General features: G+C 32.1%; 1 protein-coding gene across 1 annotated transcript; it reads right to left on the bottom strand.

The window, feature by feature from the left end:
* Window positions 1-143: 143 nt before the first annotated feature.
* Window positions 144-3284, bottom strand: LOC116127374 (nudix hydrolase 25). The gene is made up of 6 exons (XM_031413020.1): window positions 3009-3284; window positions 2795-2845; window positions 2165-2257; window positions 1372-1466; window positions 510-615; window positions 144-420 (listed from the first exon to the last, which is right to left on the bottom strand). Exons 1-6 carry the CDS (start codon window positions 3072-3074, stop codon window positions 316-318), a joined length of 516 nt encoding a protein of 171 aa, XP_031268880.1. The 5' UTR covers window positions 3075-3284; the 3' UTR covers window positions 144-315.
* Window positions 3285-21758: the final 18474 nt, after the last annotated feature.

The following is a 21758-nucleotide window of genomic DNA, read 5'->3' as shown; positions in this document are numbered from 1 at the left end:
CGTTGTCAATTGTGAAAGGGAAATCCTAGTTAGAATTTAGAAATAGGCTGGCTATCTACATGTTGCCTATCTCACAATTATTGATGCTTCAATGCCCAAACCACAAATAAATTCACAATCAATCCCTACCCGAAAAAAAACCCTAAAATGACATCTTTGGCACAAAGATTTTATTACAACGAAGCAACCATCTAATATCAAGTTCTAACTGCCACATCCATTTACAGAGAACAAACATCTACTGAACCAATTTTACGGGGCGCTATTGAGAACATGGACAAACCCTAGAAAATCAAACCCACACCATTCATTCATTCACCATTTCGTTGATTTACATTTTACCGCTTGTCCATTGTCATTGAGGTAAGGCCTGAAGGTTTTGATGACTTCCTCGTATGTCGGCCTCTTGTAGTCAACTGCCTGCAATTGATGATTAGCTTTGTGTTTTAGAGTTTAAGATGATAGGAAATGTTGTTAACATGATTTGGTATAAGTTTTTTGCGGAATACCTGCTCGATAACTTCATCAGGACTTGCCCATTTCCACTCTGCAAATTCTGGGTCTGTGTTTCCTATGTTGATCTCACTTTCATCATTTGTTAATCTCATTAGGAACCTGTCAGATTGTCAAAAGACGGTGTTAGGTCACAGATGAAGATGATAGGTAAAAGACATAAGGATGTTACATACGCTTTGTCCCAAGAATTGCATAGTCTCATGTAAGATGCCTATATAAATCTATTGTCAGATATAGATTTAAATCATGATATTCTTCAAATTAGAACTTGCACTTCTATCTAGTCCTTATCATCAACCGTGCATTTGGAAACTTGTCTTGGATCTAGGATATTGGCCAATGAGAAATAAACCTCCTTAAAGGGATTCAGCTAATGGTTAATGAGATTTTAAGGCAGCTTACTGCTTAGCTGATAAAGGATTAAATACTTCTGATTTAAACAGCCTAAGGTAAAGCGATTCTAGCAAAAATATTTTGATTTTACACCAAGGATTCTCCCTGGTTATAAAGTGGATCTAATTCCTATGCTCCTAATCCTAACGGAAAACTATACAAAGTTGCCCAGTCAAGTATCTGCCTTATGATTACATGGTTCTAATTGCCCAGTCTTGCACTTATTTGCTACTGTAACATTTTCAATAAACTTTGTCACCAACAACTTTTCTATTTTGAACTTGACAATTCATTACATCTTATCCCTTATTATTGTGGTAATTAAGAATAACACAGCCATACCAAATGTTACATGATCGTTTGAGCTATTTAGACCAACTTTGTTCTCTTTTATGATGCGAGTGGACATGCATGTGTATACATACGAGAAAGAGACACAAAAGAAGAATGAGAAACACAAACCACTTCTGTGCCTGCCCATGCCATTCACCTCCCCAGAGACGATTCACCTTGGCTTTCACAGCAGGAGGGAAGTCATAAGTCAACCAATTTGGTACCTGATATTATACAACATTGATTATACGTATGAACCAAAATAAGCCCACCCAAAAAAAAAAACAAAAGAGGGGAATTTTCAAGATTTGAAGTTTTCTATTCACACTTTTATAGGCAATTCAAGATGATCCAAATCTTTCTATGTTTTCAGGAGACTGCTCAATATCCAGTACCTTAATCATAGTGACACTGGAACTCAATATGAATGTCAAAGCAGCCACAATTAAGGCATTAAGGAAACGACTTCTTCAATTATTTCTTCTTCCTCTATTATCCAAATTATCATGCAAATATTTATCTTCAACAGAAAAAAGGCAATACTACAATTACAACCCAATCTCACGAACTTTCTCTCACAAACCCGACGTGATAGCTCGCAATTTATCAGCTCGCAGTGGGTCTCATATGTCAAATTGTGAGCTGTCACGTCGGGATTATGAGAGAAAGATTATAAGAATAGACTATGAGTCAATCTTTATTGACAAAAAAATAATGAAGAATACCTTTTGTATCTCTGTTCCTAAAACAAACATTATACACACTTCTTTTTTAATTACTCCCCCATTTTGCCAAATGAATACAGTTTCTATATGAGAATAATAGCCTAGATAGTTGACAGCACATTGATAGTACCACCCACAGCGGTCAAATTGCTTAAAAAGCTACCTACAGCATTAAAGCACCATCTTTCTATACAAACCTCAGCAATAATTTCAGCAGACACTACTCCAGTTTCTTCTTGCAGTTCCCTTAAGGCTGCAGACTTGGGCTCCTCGCCATCTTCTATAGCCCCCTGAAATAAAAAATACCATAAGCAATCAATAACAACTAAGCCAAAAGATGCACACACTACAGGGCAACCATTACAGGTAAATAACAGCACAAGGATGCAAAATTGCAAATGAATTCATCATCTCTAAGCAACTAAAACCAAAATTCTTCTGCTTAGTCACATAAAATTCGAAATTATCTCAACAAGAATCTCTAAATAACTCAATTAAACAGATCCTCTGCCACTTTCCCTCCTAGTACCCAAGGAAATTACAATATTTCTACTTAAATTTAAGTTATTATCGGTCTCGTTACTCTACAGAAAATCACAATTGTTACGATTATAAAGTTCCAACAAATAAAAATTATTCTTAAAAAAAAAAAAAGGTAACGTTACTGATCACGGTACCTAGCATTTACCTCATACTCATATAATACAAGAAAAAGACTGGTAATAAATTGTCAGTTTTGTTGTTTTAATATTTTTCCATAAATTATAATAAAAATAATGAATAAATAAATAAATAAAAACAAAAATTGCATCTAACAGAAAAACTACCTGAGGCATCTGCCAGGCTCCTGGAACATTCAACCTTGACGCCACAAAAACCTATCAAATCCAAAAATCAACAAAATCTTCATCACATCACATGCGAAAAATACATCATACATACATGACATGTCATGTCATGGCATAAACATGAAAGTATTTAAAAATCGGCGGGGGAATCGAGTAATTTCCGACTTTTCAGAGCTTGAAGTGAAGGAAGAACCTGAGTGTCAGAGTTGATGAGACAGACGCCGACGTGAGGGCGGTAACCAGAGGGAAGGCCCTCCATTGATGACGTTAACTAACGGAGAGAATTTAGAAACAAAACAAAATTACTGTGCTCTGTCGAGACGAGATTAGCTGAAGGAGAGAAAATTGAGATTGAAACGAAGAAGAAGAAGAAGAAGAAGAAAGGGAGAATAAGAATTTTTGAAAAAGAGAAAAATAAAATAAAAATAAAAAATGAAAAAGGTAAGTGACTGACGCTCGCTGACTAAGGGACAAACGGCTGACTCTTTTTATAGAGAGAAAAAGTGCGTGCTCTCATTCTCAAGTGCTGCGACTCTTATCCTGCGCACCCTCTGTCTTCACTCAGGTTTTTTCTTATTTTATTATTCCGTTAAAGTGGGTGGGGGATGTTGAGGTAGGTGAGTCCTCATTTGGTCGTGATGAACCTCTCCAGCTATTTTTATTTTTATAACACACTGACAGTCTGACACTATTTAGGATGAGTAATACTTCAGTTAAATAAAAAGAATATAACATGTTCTTATTAAGTAAAATATTAACTAAATAATTTTCTATATGGTATTTAAGAAGATGATAATATTAGTTCAGTGAATCACATGATAAACATTGCTATAAATTTAAAGTAGAAGAAGAGAATAGAGCTCAAGGTAAGTAAACTGTGGGCGGGTGCCGAGAATTAGGGCTAAAAGAGGGGGGAAGAGGCGGCGCATGATAGCAAATAGGGAAGGGGGAGGATGATGTATTGAATGAGCGAACACGCGGAAGAAAAAGTAGAAAAACAAAAAGTAGTGGGCGAGAGGAGGCGTTGACTTTGAGCAAAGAGAGTACAGGAAAAAAAAAAACTCACATCAATCTAAACCAACAGCATCTTTCTTTTTATGATGATGCACATTAATCCTCATTAACACCCCCAATTTAAAATATATCCATTTTTACCCTACTCGCAGCTTCCCAGGGCGTCTTTTCCACTCTATTGCTGCACACGTGTCCCTCTCACTCTCCGCCACTTAATTTTGTTTAATTTTCTTATAAATTAATTTTATTTTTTTCCTTTTTTCTTTAAGTAATAATTATAAGCCTCGAGGAAATTTTCAAACTCCGTGCCCAATCCATGTTTCTATAATTATTTTTCACCAATAAATTTATTCATATATTATTGAAGACAAATAGAATACAGTTGTAAAATTTCATGTATTCATACTCGCAGTTCTCCAGCGCGTGGTCAACAAGCCGCGTACGTGTCAACCTCAGTCCTCGGGTATTGCAAGTTATATATTGGATCAAGTGCACGATTTTAAAATTATTTTATGAAAATCTCGTTGCTTTCAAAATGGTTTATGTATTTTTTTATTCTTAGTTGTGTTACATATTTAGATTTATAAAATGTCACGTAAAAAATTAAATTGAGTTACCATTTACAATAAAACATGCTTTGCATTATATTTAAGTATTTCAATTTTATAAATATAAAAATTAGTTTTAAGGAATATAGAATTTAAAGTAGAAATTAATTAATTTTTTTACTCCATTTGTTTTTGGAAAAAAAATGAAGTCAAGATGTATATTGTCAATCTAAGGTGTGAATTTTTCAAAGTTTTAAATGCAAACCAAAGGTTAGTAACTAGTCAATACTTGACAAAATGCAAAAACTAAAGTCAACAGCCAGTTGTTTTCTATACATTAAGAACTTTGGGATGTTTGCATTTGAGAATTTTGATTCATAGTATATAGTCAATCGGACATTTTGAAATATACTTGACAAAATGCAAAAACTAAAGTCAACGGCCAGTTGTTTTCTATACATTAAGAACTTTGGGATGTTCGCATTTGAGAATTTTGATTCATAGTATATAATCAATCGGACATTTTGAAATTTTAAACGTGAAAACTATTAATGGCTTCGCAAAATACTTTTCTACTCTTTGAAATATTTATACCGTTTAAATTTTTATATTTTGGTTTTGTAAAAGATTTTTCTTAAAATATATTACAAATTTTATTTTTTTTTGTTAACGAAAATGTTCAGGCCAGTTTATACATACCTAAATTAATTCTCAAAGTAAGTTATCCCATGACAATCCATCATCGCGACCTCCTAAGTAAATCATGAACAAATGCTATGTTTATATCCAATAGAGAATCGAACTTGAGATTGTAAATTAAAATCGTGCACAACCGCTTGATTTGCCTGTACCAATACTTTCCTAAACATTAAAAATAATTTAGTTTCATTTTTACTGTTTAATTTTCTAAAGTAAATTTTGTAAGACTTTTGCTTTTGATATCATTATATCATTTGTCGAGAATGGAATAAAAATGATTATAATACGGTTAGTTTTGAACTTTATTCTATTTTTTACGTGTAGAATACGTAAGGCTTGCAAAATAATTTAAAAATAAAATATGCGATTCTCATTGCCCTTTAATGGGTGTTTTATTATAATTATTTTATTTGCACTTGTGTTAATGCATAGATTTTAGGGGGCCCATTAAAATTGAGATTGGATTTTATTGGGAGCTCAAATTAGATCAGATCAGATTCGATTTGATTTTGGTTGTAATCTAGCTATATTTATGAATAAATCATTTTAGTATTTTTCAATATTTACAAGAAACATGCTACAAATTATTAATAGACATAGATGAAAAACTATATATTTATATTAGAGCTTCATGTAGCAAATATCAACAATAGAGACATTAAATATAAACACCTTTGGCAAAAATTAAATGTATGTTAGATTAATGCATTTCAATGGTTAAGATTGTATTTAAATATGATATATCTAAAGTGTATTAATTATGTAAATTTTATTGAATATCAACGATAAAAAATGTTTTGATCTAGTAGCTTAAACATTGTGTTATATTCTAAGTAAAAAAAAAAGGTTATCGAACCCTCCCCTTATTTGTTTTAATTCACAAGCATGTAATGTCCTATGTATGTGTATTTCATCATACAATAATAAGTACGGTTTTTTGTGAAAAGCATAACCACTTTTAGTAACGGGTGCATATGCAATGTACACAATACATCGTGAAAAGGTTTTAACAATGGACATTAACGTTGTCGAAACCATATTTTCTCCTTGTGTCTAAAACACAACTCATGCAAGTATGACTTTCATAATGTCGTGTTTTTGACATTAAATATTTTTAATGTTATATAGAGGGAGGACCCATATTGCTAGCAAATGAAAGCAAGACTCTAGAATACAATTCCAATATCTTTGCGTAAGTTAGTTTATAAACTTTGCATCTCCTTAACTGGATAGAAGCGTTTTAGATGGAAAAACACTTATGTAAACTGGAAAGACAAATCTGTGTATGTTAATCTCAAAGTAGATAACATCTACTCCGTCCGTCAAGCAATATCGTTACCTATAGAGTTAACATATACAATAATAAAAAATAAAAAAAAGTAGATTAGAATTGATTGATTGAAATTTATGATGATAACACAATTGGGGTAGGGAGAATGATGGGTGTTTTAGATGATGCCTAAAACTTAATTATAATTCAAATAAAAATTTAATATTTTATCCTTAAAAGATGATCTTAGTCAAAAGATTAAATAGAGAATAACATCATTAGATTAGGTTTAATTATATGAAAGCACTTTCGACTTTTTTAATTTCTTCGTCACGATACAAAAGTCTTATGTGTTTTCCTTTAGTTATAAGAACATTCAAAAATATATTAACTAGAGGTCAACTTTGGTTAATTTCTTTTGTCATGATTAATTTTATAATCTGGTCAAAATATATCATATTGTTAAGGTTTTTATTAATTTAAATTAGATTAATCTATCCAAATTTAATTTGATTCAATATTTAATATATTGTACATTATTAAATATGTCCACTTTAAATTTATTATATTTTGTTATGCCGGAAAAAGTAGCGCTGACGTGGAGCCTCGTCAGTAAAGGATGGTCAGAGTTTAGAAGGGTTTTGTGCCGTTCAGGTGTGGCCATGTCACGCCTAGCGCAAGTGGCATGGCTTCTGTTAGTGTAGCAGGTAAGTGCCAGGCTAACAAGCGGCTGGAGATCGCCCACGTGTCAAAGCCCTGCTTTAATCGAGGAAATCCCTCGAGCAAATGATCAATAGGACGCAAATAAATTATTTGCATGACACCTACCCACTTGCAGTTTTCATAATCATTACCTTGAACTTTCCCACTATAAATAGATGACTTCCCTCTCATTTGTGGGGGGTTAGCTGATTTTACGCCGAAATAGTTCTCTCTCTCTCTCTCTCTATAAACTGTAACTCAGCTCATTGAACGCGATCTGATCACTCTCTCTTATCAATACAATAGCAGTGGACGTAAGATTCGCTTTAGAGCATCCGAACCACTTTAAATATTGCTCTTCACTTTTTATTTGATTCAATCTTCTCATATCACGTATGACTTCTAAGTCATTTTAGCATTTTACAGGTGCGAGTAGCTGATGTCAAAATCAAGCATCAACATATTTATACATTATTTTCAATATTACATCCTATCTAATTTATTGTTTGAAATATTAATATATAGCATACATTTGCAATATTTATAAAACAATGTTTTATTATAAGTTTGATATTTAATACTAAAGTTATGATATTCCTAATTACATAGAACAAAAAATTTAAACAACTAGCCTTGCAATCGGATGACAAAACTTAAGCTATTTGGGTAGGTTACTAAGAGGTGTTTGCATCAAAGTCTCACAAAGTAGTCACCTACTATATTTGCGTCTTACCATATTTATTGGGCTTGTAGGGTATTTAACGAATTCTGAAAATTAATTAAAGTATGTGCAAGTTGGTCCAGACACTCTGATTATAAAAAAATAAAAAAAATTTGTTGAAGATAATTGCACATGCCAAAGTTCCAAAATCAATGCTATCCAGAAATGTTGAGACGAAATGTCTCAACAACTACACATGATGTATTGAAATTTCAAAGCATGGAATTGGAATAGATAAAGAGAAGAAAGTCGCAATAAGGGTGCTAGAGAGATAGTGGGAGACATTTGTTACTATTTTATAAAATTTTCAATTTAATAATAATTAATATATTTGGGTTGGAATCCATTAAATTTTAATTTTAATTTTAATATTTTTATTACTTTAAAAACCATGACCAAACTGTTCATACTATTAATCCCGTGATAAATACTTTAATTTAAAAAAAAAAAAACTTAATTAAACCCCTCAAGGTTGGTGTGAGGGAGATTGACCCAGAAATTATTATTCATTTGAGAATTTTAAGATTAGAGAATATTTATAAGATTAATTACCTTAAATTAATAATCTTTGGACGATATAATATTATTTATTAACAGTCAAATCTACCCATGTGCTTCTCATATTAACAGGTGTTGCATAAATTTTATTCATTCAAAGGTCCAATTTTCAAATAATTTACTAATTTATTGATAAATGATCAACTTTAATAATCTTATTGAAATTATACAAATTAACAAATAAAATTAATATTCTAAACTTTATTTCAACGATGCTTTTATAATTATCGGATATAGGATCTTGAATTTGATCATCAACGACCAAATTTACGATAAATAAATGAAACATTGAGATTGTATAATACATATTATATTTACACGAAACATAAAATTTATTATATTTTTAAAATTTAAGCGTGTTATAGTCAGTAATGTTATTAAAGGTTATCGATTGATTATTGATCTGATAACATTAAGAACAATATTTATTCACATGAAAGTTCAAGATAGTCTATATGAATGGGTTGATACTGTAAAACATTGGGCTTGTCTAAGAGTCTAACAAATTTGGGCCTAGGGCCCATGAGTTCAGATGGCCAGTTCAATGACTTGACATGTAGACTGAATTTCGTGCAATTTTGAGAAATTTTTTTACATAAAATAGTTTAATATTTCAGTATACCGTCTAATTATTCTTTGATTTTCTTTATTATGTCGGTAATTTGAAAAATAAAATAAAAAAACTAAGCAGTTATGCAATTAATTTTTGATTGGAGGATCTTATCATATCAACAAAATTAAGTGATGAGACCATGTCAAGTATGTATTTTTCGTTAATTCCAAAGAAGTAGAGGTTAAGTGGTGGCAATAAATATTTTAAATATCGAAGATTGTTGATTCGTTTGTCCAATCAATCATAGTTACCTTAAATTATGATTATAAGTGATTTGATTTGAGCTTAGACAAAGATAATTTTTGAATTTTTTATTTTTTCTGGTTACAAATAAAGATGCCTCCGGAATTATAAGTAATTTATTGAAGGAATTTATTTAGAGTAATAATATGTCTATAATAAATTAATAATAATTATAATTATCAAATCGTGTATCGAAAACTTAATTTTTTAAATTGTATGTTGCGTATCCTATCGTATTGTAGAATATATATTTTTTTAAAAAAATTAATATATTTGAAAAAATTAATATCATCCCAAAGATTAATTAAAGAATTTTGTGGTATTATTGACTTTAAATTTTGGTATTACATAATTAAAATTAATCACAAAATTAAGAATCTATATCATTTTATCTCAACTATTCATAAAATTTCTAATATCAATGTCAATATTATTTTTACTTGTATTATTACTATTATGCAAAATAGGTAACACATGTTTCTCTTCACTTTCTTTATACAAAATAGGTAAATTTGGACAAGTTTTAGTAAACCGGGGTTGGATGACCTGGATCTGACCCGATTTTTATTGGACATTTGACCCAAATTAATAAAGTCGTATCGATATTTTTAAGGATACGAATGAATACGTATCGTATTATAGGATACATATTAACATATCAAAAAGTTTAAGATACACTCTTTTATACGTATCGTTGACGACCTGTATCGAATCGTATCGTAGAATATGTATCGCGTATTTTAGGATACTAATAACCATGATGATAATAATAATAATAACAGGTTTTCATAGTGAAAATATAAACATATATTGTTTAATAATTGAGCACTTTACCTCTATCTTTATTCTTTAAAAGAAAAAAAGAAAAAGAAAAAGAAAAAGGTAAAAATAAAACCTATTTAAAGTTCTATATCTAAGTTTTCTTTGTGCTTTCTGTCTCATAGAATTATTTATAATCATGTTTTGATTTATTTATAATTTTTTTTTTTAACTATTGGATGAAAACAATTGCTAGCTTATTATTTAAAAATAAAAAATAATTGGAGTGTTCGAATCAACTTACGTGCATGTTAACTAATCCCCGTGACCCATTGAACATCCTATAAGTCTAATATGTCAGGTAACTCACAAATGTGGTAGGTGTCTAGGTGACCACTTTTGGGACTCGAATGCAAAATTTCTGTGTAATTATTGCAAGCTTTACGGTTATATGTCTATTTGGTTGGAGTAAAACCTTTCTATAGTGATACTCTATATAGGAATAAACTCTACATAGTCATAAAAAATTATAGTCCCAATTTGGGATAGTTATAAATAAGAATAAACTCCACATTGTAATAAGTTATAATTTTTCTAATTCCCGTCTTAAGAAAAGTTGTCTCCACATAGTAATAATTATTTGTATATTGTAAAAAAATATATGTTGTGTTATATTAAAGGTTTAAAATGAAATAAAATATGTATCTAAAGTTGTTTGGGACAATGATTTATGCTTTAGAATTGTTACGACACTTTTTAACTTGCAAGTATGTAATAATTTGCTAGCATGGACATCTTCTTGTTGAAACCAAAATATTTATAGTTTTTCACTCATGTTTAGAGCTTCATGGCACGAAACTTTTTATATTTCTATACTATCATTCTCATGATTATTCAATTTCTCTTCTTGTCTAATTGCATCAATAATTTCTTATTCAGTTAAAGCATATACGACTTGTTGCTTATTTGGATGATCGAGAAAAACATTAATATGCATTCTATTAGTGTAGTGAAGTTGTCGAATCTGATCACTCAATTATGTAATGAGTCTTTTATTCTCCACATCCACTTCATTTGTAACTTACAATTCATCGACACCGGGGGTCCTAATTTTGCAATAAAACAATTGACAATTGTCTGTATCTTCACATTAATTGACCATGCAGCAACTGCATTTACAATTTTATTAAGGATACTTTTCTTTTCTGTTTCCAATATATGATCTTTTATCAATTTAAAAAATAGGTGATTAAAACGTTGACTATAATAATCTTTGAAATTTCTAATGATGCCTGCAAATGCATCGCATAGCTAGATTTTAGAAGTGCTAGCTGGTGGTAGGAACAGAACAATTGTGTGATACTAATACTACTAAAACAATTAATTGAAATCCTAATACACATTATTAAAACATGAATTATAAAATAAGAAATTAAAATATTAATTTTTGTAACTATATCTCTATTAAGTAATAATCTTTTTATAATAATAAATTAGTTTGATTCATTATTATGACTATAAAGAGATTTTATTATATATATATAATTTTGTTGGGTTGAAAAATAAAATAACCATATCTTGATTATTATTTATTTTATTTGAAATATAACCCATCTCAAAAAAGTACACCATATACAGTATATTAATACTATCTTCAATATGCTTAAGTAAATAACTGTTGTGAAACGCTTCTACTGAATCTTTTTTGGCCAATATGCTCGGCCTATTAAACGTTTGATCATATAACATTTGAAAAGCTTGTCGTATTTGATTATACAACTCTTGAGTGTATCCGGTGATGATCAATACAAAGTACAAACTACTCTACTCACAGCTTTGTTTTATCGTTGTACACCTGTACTTGTCAATATCTAACATCTTACATGCACTCTATAACGTATTAGAGTGCATCAAATTACGTCGAGTTCACATGCTCCCATTTACGTCTTCTTAAATATATAACTCTTGAGTACGTCCATTGATGACGGTAGAATCACTATTGAGTGATCGAATAATCAATTAGNCGCATTTGAGAATTTTGATTCATAGTATATAATCAATCGGACATTTTGAAATTTTAAACGTGAAAACTATTAATGGCTTCGCAAAATACTTTTCTACTCTTTGAAATATTTATACCGTTTAAATTTTTATATTTTGGTTTTGTAAAAGATTTTTCTTAAAATATATTACAAATTTTATTTTTTTTTGTTAACGAAAATGTTCAGGCCAGTTTATACATACCTAAATTAATTCTCAAAGTAAGTTATCCCATGACAATCCATCATCGCGACCTCCTAAGTAAATCATGAACAAATGCTATGTTTATATCCAATAGAGAATCGAACTTGAGATTGTAAATTAAAATCGTGCACAACCGCTTGATTTGCCTGTACCAATACTTTCCTAAACATTAAAAATAATTTAGTTTCATTTTTACTGTTTAATTTTCTAAAGTAAATTTTGTAAAACTTTTGCTTTTGATATCATTATATCGTTTGTCGAGAATGGAATAAAAAGGATTATAATACGGTTAGTTTTGAACTTTATTCTATTTTTTACGTGTAGAATACGTAAGGCTTGCAAAATAATTTAAAAATAAAATATGCGATTCTCATTGCTCTTTAATGGGTGTTTTATTATAATTATTTTATTTGCACTTGTGTTAATGCATAGATTTTAGGGGGCCCATTAAAATTGAGATTGGATTTTATTGGGAGCTCAAATTAGATCAGATCAGATTCGATTTGATTTTGGTTGTAATCTAGCTATATTTATGAATAAATCATTTTAGTATTTTTCAATATTTACAAGAAACATGCTACAAATTATTAATAGACATAGATGAAAAACTATATATTTATATTAGAGCTTCATGTAGCAAATATCAACAATAGAGACATTAAATATAAACACCTTTGGCAAAAATTAAATGTATGTTAGATTAATGCATTTCAATGGTTAAGATTGTATTTAAATATGATATATCTAAAGTGTATTAATTATGTAAATTTTATTGAATATCAACGATAAAAAATGTTTTGATCTAGTAGCTTAAACATTGTGTTATATTCTAAGTAAAAAAAAAAGGTTATCGAACCCTCCCCTTATTTGTTTTAATTCACAAGCATGTAATGTCTTATATATGTGTATTTCATCATACAATAATAAGTACCGCGTTTTGTGAAAAGCATAACCACTTTTAGTAACGGATGCATATGCAATGTACACAATACATCGTGAAAAGGTTTTAACAATGGACATTAACGTTGTCGAAACCATATTTTCTCCTTGTGTCTAAAACACAACTCATGCAAGTATGACTTTCATAATGTCGTGTTTTTGACATTAAATATTTTTAATGTTATATAGAGGGAGGACCCATATTGCTAGCAAATGAAAGCAAGACTTTAGAAGACGATTCCAATATCTTTACCTGAGTTAGTTTATAAACTTTGCATCTCCTTAACTGAGTAGAAGCGTTTTAGATGAAAAAACACTTATGCAAACTCGAAAGACAAATCTGTGTATGTTAATCTCAAAGTAGATAACATCTACTCCGTCCGTCAAGCAATATCGTTACCTATAGAGTTAACATATACAATAATAATACATAAAATAGATTAGAATTGATTGATTGAAATTTTGATGATAACACAATTGGGGTAGGGAGAATGATGGGTGTTTTAGATGATGCCTAAAATTAATTATAATTCAAATAAAAATTTAATATTTTATCCTTAAAAGATGATCTTTCAAGATTAATAGAGAATACATCATTAGATTAGGTTTAATTATATGAAAGCACTTTGGACTTTTTTATTTCTTCGTCACGATACAAAAGTCTTATGTGTTTTCCTTTAGTTATAGAACATTCAAAAATATATTATTAGAGGTCAACTTTGGTTAATTTCTTTTGTCATGATTAATTTTATAATCTGGTCAAATTATATCATATTGTTAAGGTTTTATTAATTTAATTAGATTAATCTATCCAGATTTGATTTGATTCAATTTTATAATTGTACTTTAACATGTCCACTTTAAATTTATTATATTTATTCATTATGTAAATATTAATATATAGCATACATTGTAATATTATAAAACAATGTGTTTACTATAAATTTGATATTTATACTAGTATGATATTCCTAATTACATAAAACAAAAATTTGAACGACTAGCCTTATGATCGAATGACAAGACTTTAGCTATCTGGGTGGGTTATTGAGAGGTCTTTGTATCCGAATCTTACAAAGTGGTCACCTACTACATTTACGTCTACCTATCTATTAAGCTTGTAAGATATTCAATGAATCCCGATGATTAATTAGATATGTGCAAATTGATTCAACCTCCTATTATAAAAAAAAAAACAAAATAAAAATATGTGTTTGTAGAAGATAATTTCACGTGTCAAAGCTCCAAAATCAATGCTATCCAGAAATGTTTAGACGAAATGTCTCAACAACTACACATGATGTACTGAAATTTCAAAGCATGGAATTGGAATAGGAAAAGAAAAAAAAGTCATAATAAGGGTGCTAGAGGGATAGTGGGAGACATTTGTTACTATTTTATAAAATATTCAATTTAATAATAATTAATATATTTCGGTTGGAATCCATTAAATTTTAATTTTAATTTTAATATTTTTATTACTTTAAAAATCATGACCAAACTGTTCATACTATTAATCCCGTGATAAATATTTTAATTTAAAAAAAAAAACTTAATTAAATCCCTTAAGTTTGGTGTGAGGGAAATTGACCTAGAAATTATTATTCATTTGAAAATTTTAAGATTAGAGAATATTTATAAGATTAATTACCTTAATATAATATTATTTATTAACAGTCAAATCTACCCATGTGCTTCTCATATTAACAGCTGTTGCATAAATTTTATTCATTCAAAGGTCCAATTTTCAAATAATTTACTAATTTATTGATAAATGATCAACTTTAATAATCTTATTGAAATTATACAAATTAACAAATAAAATTAATATGGTAAACTTTCTTTCAACTATGTTTTTATAATTATCGGATATAGGATCTTGAATTTGATCATCAACGACCAAATTTACTATAAATAAATGAAACATTGAGATTGTATAATACATATTATATTTACACGAAACATAAAATTTATTATATTTTTAAAATTTAAGCGTGTTATAGTCAGTAATGTTATTAAAGGTTATCGATTGATTATTGATCTGATAACATTAAGAACAATATTTATTCACATGAAAGTTCAAGATAGTCTATATGAATGGGTTGATACTGTGAAACATTGGGCTTGTCTAAGAGTCTAACAAATTTGGGCCTGGGGCCCATTAGTTCAGATGGGCCAGTTCAATGACTTGACACGTAGACTGAATTTCGTGCAATTTTGAGAAAAAATTTACATAAAATAGTTTCATTATTTTAGTGTACCGTCTAATTATTCTTTGTTATGTCGGTAATTTGAAAAATAAAATAAAAAAACTAAACAGTTATGCAATTAATTTTTGATTGGAGGATCTTATCATATCAACAAAATTAAGTGATGAGACCATGTCAAGTATGTATTTTTCGTTAATTCCAAAGAAGTAGAGGTTAAGTGGTGGCAATAAATATTTTAAATATCGAAGATTGTTGATTCGTTTGTCCAATCAATCATAGTTACCTTAAATTATGATTTATAAGTGATTTGATTTGAGCTTAGACAAAGCGATGAAATATGGAATGCTGAAGATATTTATGCTGGAATCAAGCAATTGTTGATTTACAATTATTCGATTGATTATTGTAATATTTTGTAATTAAAACCTTGCTACATTTCCTTTACTGTATTATTTCATTACCTTTATTATATTCAAAACCATTATATAAATTGGCTGATGTACTCATTACAATACAAGAAATATACATAAAATTACAGTATTTTATTATCTCTTTTTTTGATATTCTTTTACACTGTTTCAATCACTTTGTCAAGCTTCCATCCATTGGCATTCTTCGGCAGTGTTCTGCCTCTTCTGCCTTCCTTCTAGCTCAAACTCTGACATGGTATCAGAGCTAATCTTTGCTTCCGCTACAATCCTCTCTAAGCCATTGTTTCTCTGAACCTGCAAAACAAGGCAGTAGGATTAGAATTTTTTTTTTTTTTTCAAACATCACAAAATCCAAAACACCCATTGAACCAGACTCAAAGTCCATAGCCACAAATGAAGGCCCACACAACCAAACTAATCCCACTCCTCCAACAGGCCCAAACATCCACACTGGTCCAAACCATCCACCAGAGCCCAACCAAAACCCGGATTCAACTTTCAACCCGACCCATTTCCATTCTGGTTTATGGGTCAAAACCCTAACCCGACGGGTCAAAATCCCTACCCGATCTTCCAAATTCTTCCAGCCTCCACCGGTCGACCGGTACCAGGGGATGCCCTTTTTTCGTCGATTTCCGATGGCTCTGAGCTTGTGCTCGTCAAACAACCATTGGCCGGATCTCAAAATTACGCCACTTGGGCCAGAGACTTCCGGTGAGCTCTGGTAACCAAAAATAAGGAAGGTTTCATCGATGGAACCCTTCCCCAACCCACTTAACCACATCTTTCCCCGCACTAGATTCGATGCAACACTCTCGTTCACGCATGGATCAGCAACTCCCTGACCCAGGAGATTGCTACCGACTTGCCTCAAACAGAGAATGCACATGAAATGTGGACCAACATCCGAGAGATGTATGGCCAACTCGATCTCGCAAAGATTTTTTCTTTGTGTAAAAATCTTCTTGAAATCAAACAATACAACCTGCCAGTCACCGCTTATTTCAATCGCCTTTCGGCGATTTGGAACGAGCTCGATGCTGTTGAAGAACCGCTTGAAGGGCCCTCCACGATTCTTCACCAGATCAAGCACCTGAAAGATCAAAACAAGTTAATCCATTTTTTGATTGGTTTGAATGACAATTTTTTGGCTTTTCGAACATAGATATTGGCTACATCACCAACGCCATCTCTCCGGCGCATCTACCAATTGGCCGTGCAAGATGAAAGCCAGAGATCGGCTTCGTCTGAATCCCAACCCAATACTAAAGCTGCTGCTTTTGTAGTCCACATACAACGACGACAGACTAGACCACCGGAGATGAAACATGGAATTGAAAAAGGGAGGCTAGGGCAATCTGAAAGGGAAAGCAATGTTTTATATGGAGAAGTGAACGACCCAAATCTCATCTCCTCATCCAATGGCTCACAATCAAATGGGTTCTTTGGGCTTAATAATGGTTTGGGCTCAAATTCGGTTGCTAGCCCAAATTCCAGAAATGGCCCAAGTTTTGCAGTTGGCCCAAATTCGGGAAATAGCCCAGCACACTCCACCAATTTTAATTCCTCTCATGGACCATTCAAGTCCAACAAAAATCGTTATTGTGATTTTTGCAAATGGAGAAACCACACGAGGGACATCTGTTGGAAATTACATGGCCGCCACCAAAACCAACGGTCTGGATCCGCCACTGCTAATCAAGTAAGTCACCCTGTCACTTCTGGAAATAACGCTACGACCCCTATGTTTAGCCAAGAACAGTATCACCAGATCTTGCAGATGCTAAATCAAAGTCCACATACCAATACAACATCCTATGCAGGTACATGTTTTTGTTCCAATATCATAAAAGAAAATTTTTGGATAATTGATTCAGGGGCCAGTGACCACATCGTTTGCGATCCCAAACATTTTTCCCACACATCCCCTATACCCTACACATCAGTCCGCATGCCAAATGGTACACATGCACTAGCCACCCAATTAGGAACTGTTCATCTTAATAAACATTTAATCCTTCATAATGTCTTGTTAGTTCCTGCTTTTCGTTTCAATCTCATCTCTATTTCCAAACTATGTCAAGATAATGTTTGTGTATTAAATTTTTTTCCTACCAAATGTGAATTTCAGGACCATTTGACTGGGAATCTGATGGGCTCGGGTAAAGTTCACCAAGGTCTTTATTATTGGATAGGTGCCTCTGTTGCTAAAAACTCAATGTCTTGTATTACTAAAAATAAAAGTTCTATTTTTAATACAAACATTAATAAAACTTCTTTTATTTTGCATCAACATCTGGGTCATAGTGCATATATTCCTCACCCCAATTGTCCTATTTGTCCTCTTGCAAAACAGTCCCGCACAAAATTTCTCAAACACACGTCTTCCACCATCTGTAAATTTTCCTTAGTTCATATGGACATATGAGGTCCATATCACACAGCCAATCACGATGGCTCTAGATATTTTCTTACCATCGTTGATGATTACTCTCGGGGAACCTGGGTCTACCTCATGCAATCTAAAACACAGACACTCACTTACATCAGACATTTTTTGTCCATGGTTAAAACCCAATTTGATTTTTCGGTTCAACGAATTCGAACTGATAATGCTAGGGATTTTTTCAACACTCAATGTTCATACATTTTTTCCTCTCTTGGTATTATCCATGAAAGCTTTTGTGTCTATACCCCTCAACAGAATGACATAATTGAACAGAAACATCGACATCTTTTAGAGGTCGCCCGTGCCCTCAAACTCCAAGCCAACATCCCTACCACTCTTTGGGGTGAATGTGTGGTCACGACCACCTATTTGATCAATAGGATGTCGAGTCGAGTTCTAGATGGCAAGACACCCTATGAAGTTCTTTTTGGTAAACCACCAAAAGTTGATCATCTCCGAGGATTTGGGTGTTTATGCTACTCTACAAATTTAAGGGGGCATGATAAATTTTCTCCTTAGGCTATTTCATGTGTTTTTATGGGTTATCCGATGCATCAGAAAGGTTATTGACTATATGATATCACCTTAGGGAAATTCCTGGTTTCTAGGGATGTGGTTTTTCATGAAGATTCCTTTCCTTTTTTAAACAAGTCCCTTTCTAATGAATCTCCGCAGTCTCCACCTTTTTTAGAAGATCCTTTAGCAGCGGAACTATCAGGATCCTATTATACCATGCATCCCATTCATGATATGGGACCCTCCAAGTTGACCTCAGAACCAGTTTCCGCAGAGATCCATCTCCTAATCCATCCCCAGAGAACCAGCTTCCCACTCCACCGCCACTGGATAATACTCCTATTGTTCCTGTACCTCCTCAGAGACATTCCACAAGGGTCACTTGCCCACTTGTTTGGACAGCAGATTATGTCTGCCCTACCATCCAGACTACCACAGGTACTACTTACCCTACTTCCAACTATGTTACTTATGATCGACTGTCTCCTACCCACAGGATTTGTATCAATTAGATTTCTGCCCAACAAGAGCCTTATTGTTACTCTGACGTTGTTCCCCATATACATTGGTGTCAGGCCATGGCCGATGAACTCAGTGCTCTCTCTCAGAATCATACTTGGGATCTTGTTCCACATCCTTCTCACAGGAAACCCATTGGTTGCAAATGAGTTTACAAGATCAAGCACCGTGCTGATGGATCCATTGAGTGCTACAAGGCTCGTCTTGTTGCTAAAGGTTTCATTCAGAGAGAAGGTTTTGATTACCAAGACACCTTTTCTCCAGTAGCCAAACATGTCACTATTCGGGTTTTCTTGTCTATTGTTGCCATACGTGACTGGCCCCTTCATTGCTACTCTCTCTTCACATGGCTACTCTCTCTTCACATGGCACAAAGGTACCACCTTCATTACTCTTATTATTTATTTTGATGATATTCTAATAACTGGGAACGATGAGGATGACATTCGCACCCTAAAAGAGCATCTCAACAAACATTTCCGTATAAAAGATTTGGGAGAACCAAAGTATTTCTTGGGCATTGAGGCTGCACCTTCCTCGGCAGGTATTTCTCTAAGTCAAAGGAAATATGTTTTAGAACTTGTGTCCAATTCTGGTTTATCAGCATGCAAACCCAACATCATTCTTGTGAAACAAAACATCAAACTCACATCACAACAATATGACCATGAGACAGCCTCTTCAGAAAATGATCCTCCGTTACAAGACCCATCTCCTTATCAGAGACTCGTAGGAAGACTCATCTATCTCACCATGACAAGGCCTGACCAAGTTATGCAGTCCATATACTAAGTCAGTTCATGCATGGACCAAAACAATCTCATATGGATGCAGCAATCAAGGTACTTAAGTATTTAAAAGGATGTCCTGGATTAGGACTCCTTTTACCCCGAGATAGGAATTTTGACATCACAGCATACTGCGATTCAGATTGGGGTACCTGTCCTATGACTAGAAAGTCTCTTACAGGATTTTGCATTAAAATTGGAAGATCCCTTATATCATGGAAAACAAAAAGGCAATCAACAATATCACTTTCCTCAGCTGAAGCAGAATATAGAGCAATGGCAAAAACAACTTGTGAGATTGTCTGGATTCTTGGATTATTCAAAGATTTAGGAGTGAAAACAGGAAAACCAGTCACTTTATACTGCAATAACAAAGCTGCTAATGATATCGCGACAAATCCAGTTTTCCATGAAAGAACCAAACATATAGAAATTGACTGTCATTTCGTCAGGGAGAAAATTCAGGAAGGGATTATCAAGACTATGCACGTACAAACATCGAAACAACCAGCATACATATTCACGAAGCCTTTATGTAGTCATCAGCATTCTTATTTACTACATAAGCTTGGGGTTTTCGACATCTACAAACCACCAACTTGAGGGGGAGTGATGAAATATGGAATGCTGAAGATATTTATGCTGGAATCAAACAATTATTGATTTACAATTATTTGATTGATTATTGTAATATTTTGTAATTAAGACCTTATTACATTTCCTTTACTGTATTATTTCATTACCTTTATTGTATTCAAAGCCACTATATAAATTGGCTGATGTATTTATTACAATACAAGAAATATACATAAAATTACAGTCTTTTATTATCTCTTTTCTTGACATTCTTCGACATTGTTTCAGTCACTTTGTCAAGCTTCCATCCATTGGCATTTTTCGGCAGTGTTCTGCCTCTTCTGCCTTCCTTCCAGCTCAAACTCTGACACAAAGATAATTTTTGAATTTTTTATTTTTTCTGGTTACAAATAAAGATGCCTCCGGAATTATAAGTAATTTATTGAAGGAATTTATTTAGAGTAATAATATGTCTATAATAAATTAATAATAATTATGGTTGTCAAATCGTGTATCGTATCGTGTATCGAATACCTAATTTTTTGTCGTGTATTGTATTGTATTGTATCGTAGAATACGACTTTTTTCAAAAAAATTAATAAAATAATAAAAAATTTCTAAAAAATAATATCATCCCAAAGATTAATTAAAGAATCTTGTAGTATTATTAGCTTTAAATTATGGTATTACGTAATCAAAATTAATCACAAAATTAAGAATCCTATTCCCAAAATACTTGTTTGTTTTGTTATTTGAGAAATATTAGTATATATTTTATTAATTTCTTTTAGTCCCCTTAAGTTTATTAATTTCATTAAATACCCCCAGAAAAAGTTTAAAAATTAATAAAAACACCCCCACCCACCCATACTTGCTAGATTCCAGCAACCACCGTCAGTGGTAGCCGGAATCTGTCACAACGGCCTACAAACGACCAGAATTGGCTTGTAATTCACCGATCTGGCCGTTAGGGACGGCCAAATCTTGGCCATCGTTGACTGAAAATGACGGCCATATCTTTGGTCGTCGCTGACAGCCAGATCTGGACTTTTGCGGCCATCAACTGCCAGATCTGGCCAGAAAAGACCATATTTACACCCTACCCGCTAGATCCAATCGGTCTGCATTGTAACACCATTTTTCG

Source organism: Pistacia vera, unplaced genomic scaffold (genome assembly GCF_008641045.1).
Source record: "Pistacia vera cultivar Batoury unplaced genomic scaffold, PisVer_v2 Contig190, whole genome shotgun sequence".
NCBI classification, from domain to species: Eukaryota; Viridiplantae; Streptophyta; class Magnoliopsida; order Sapindales; family Anacardiaceae; genus Pistacia; species Pistacia vera.
This window is presented reverse-complemented; position numbering and strand designations above follow the sequence as displayed.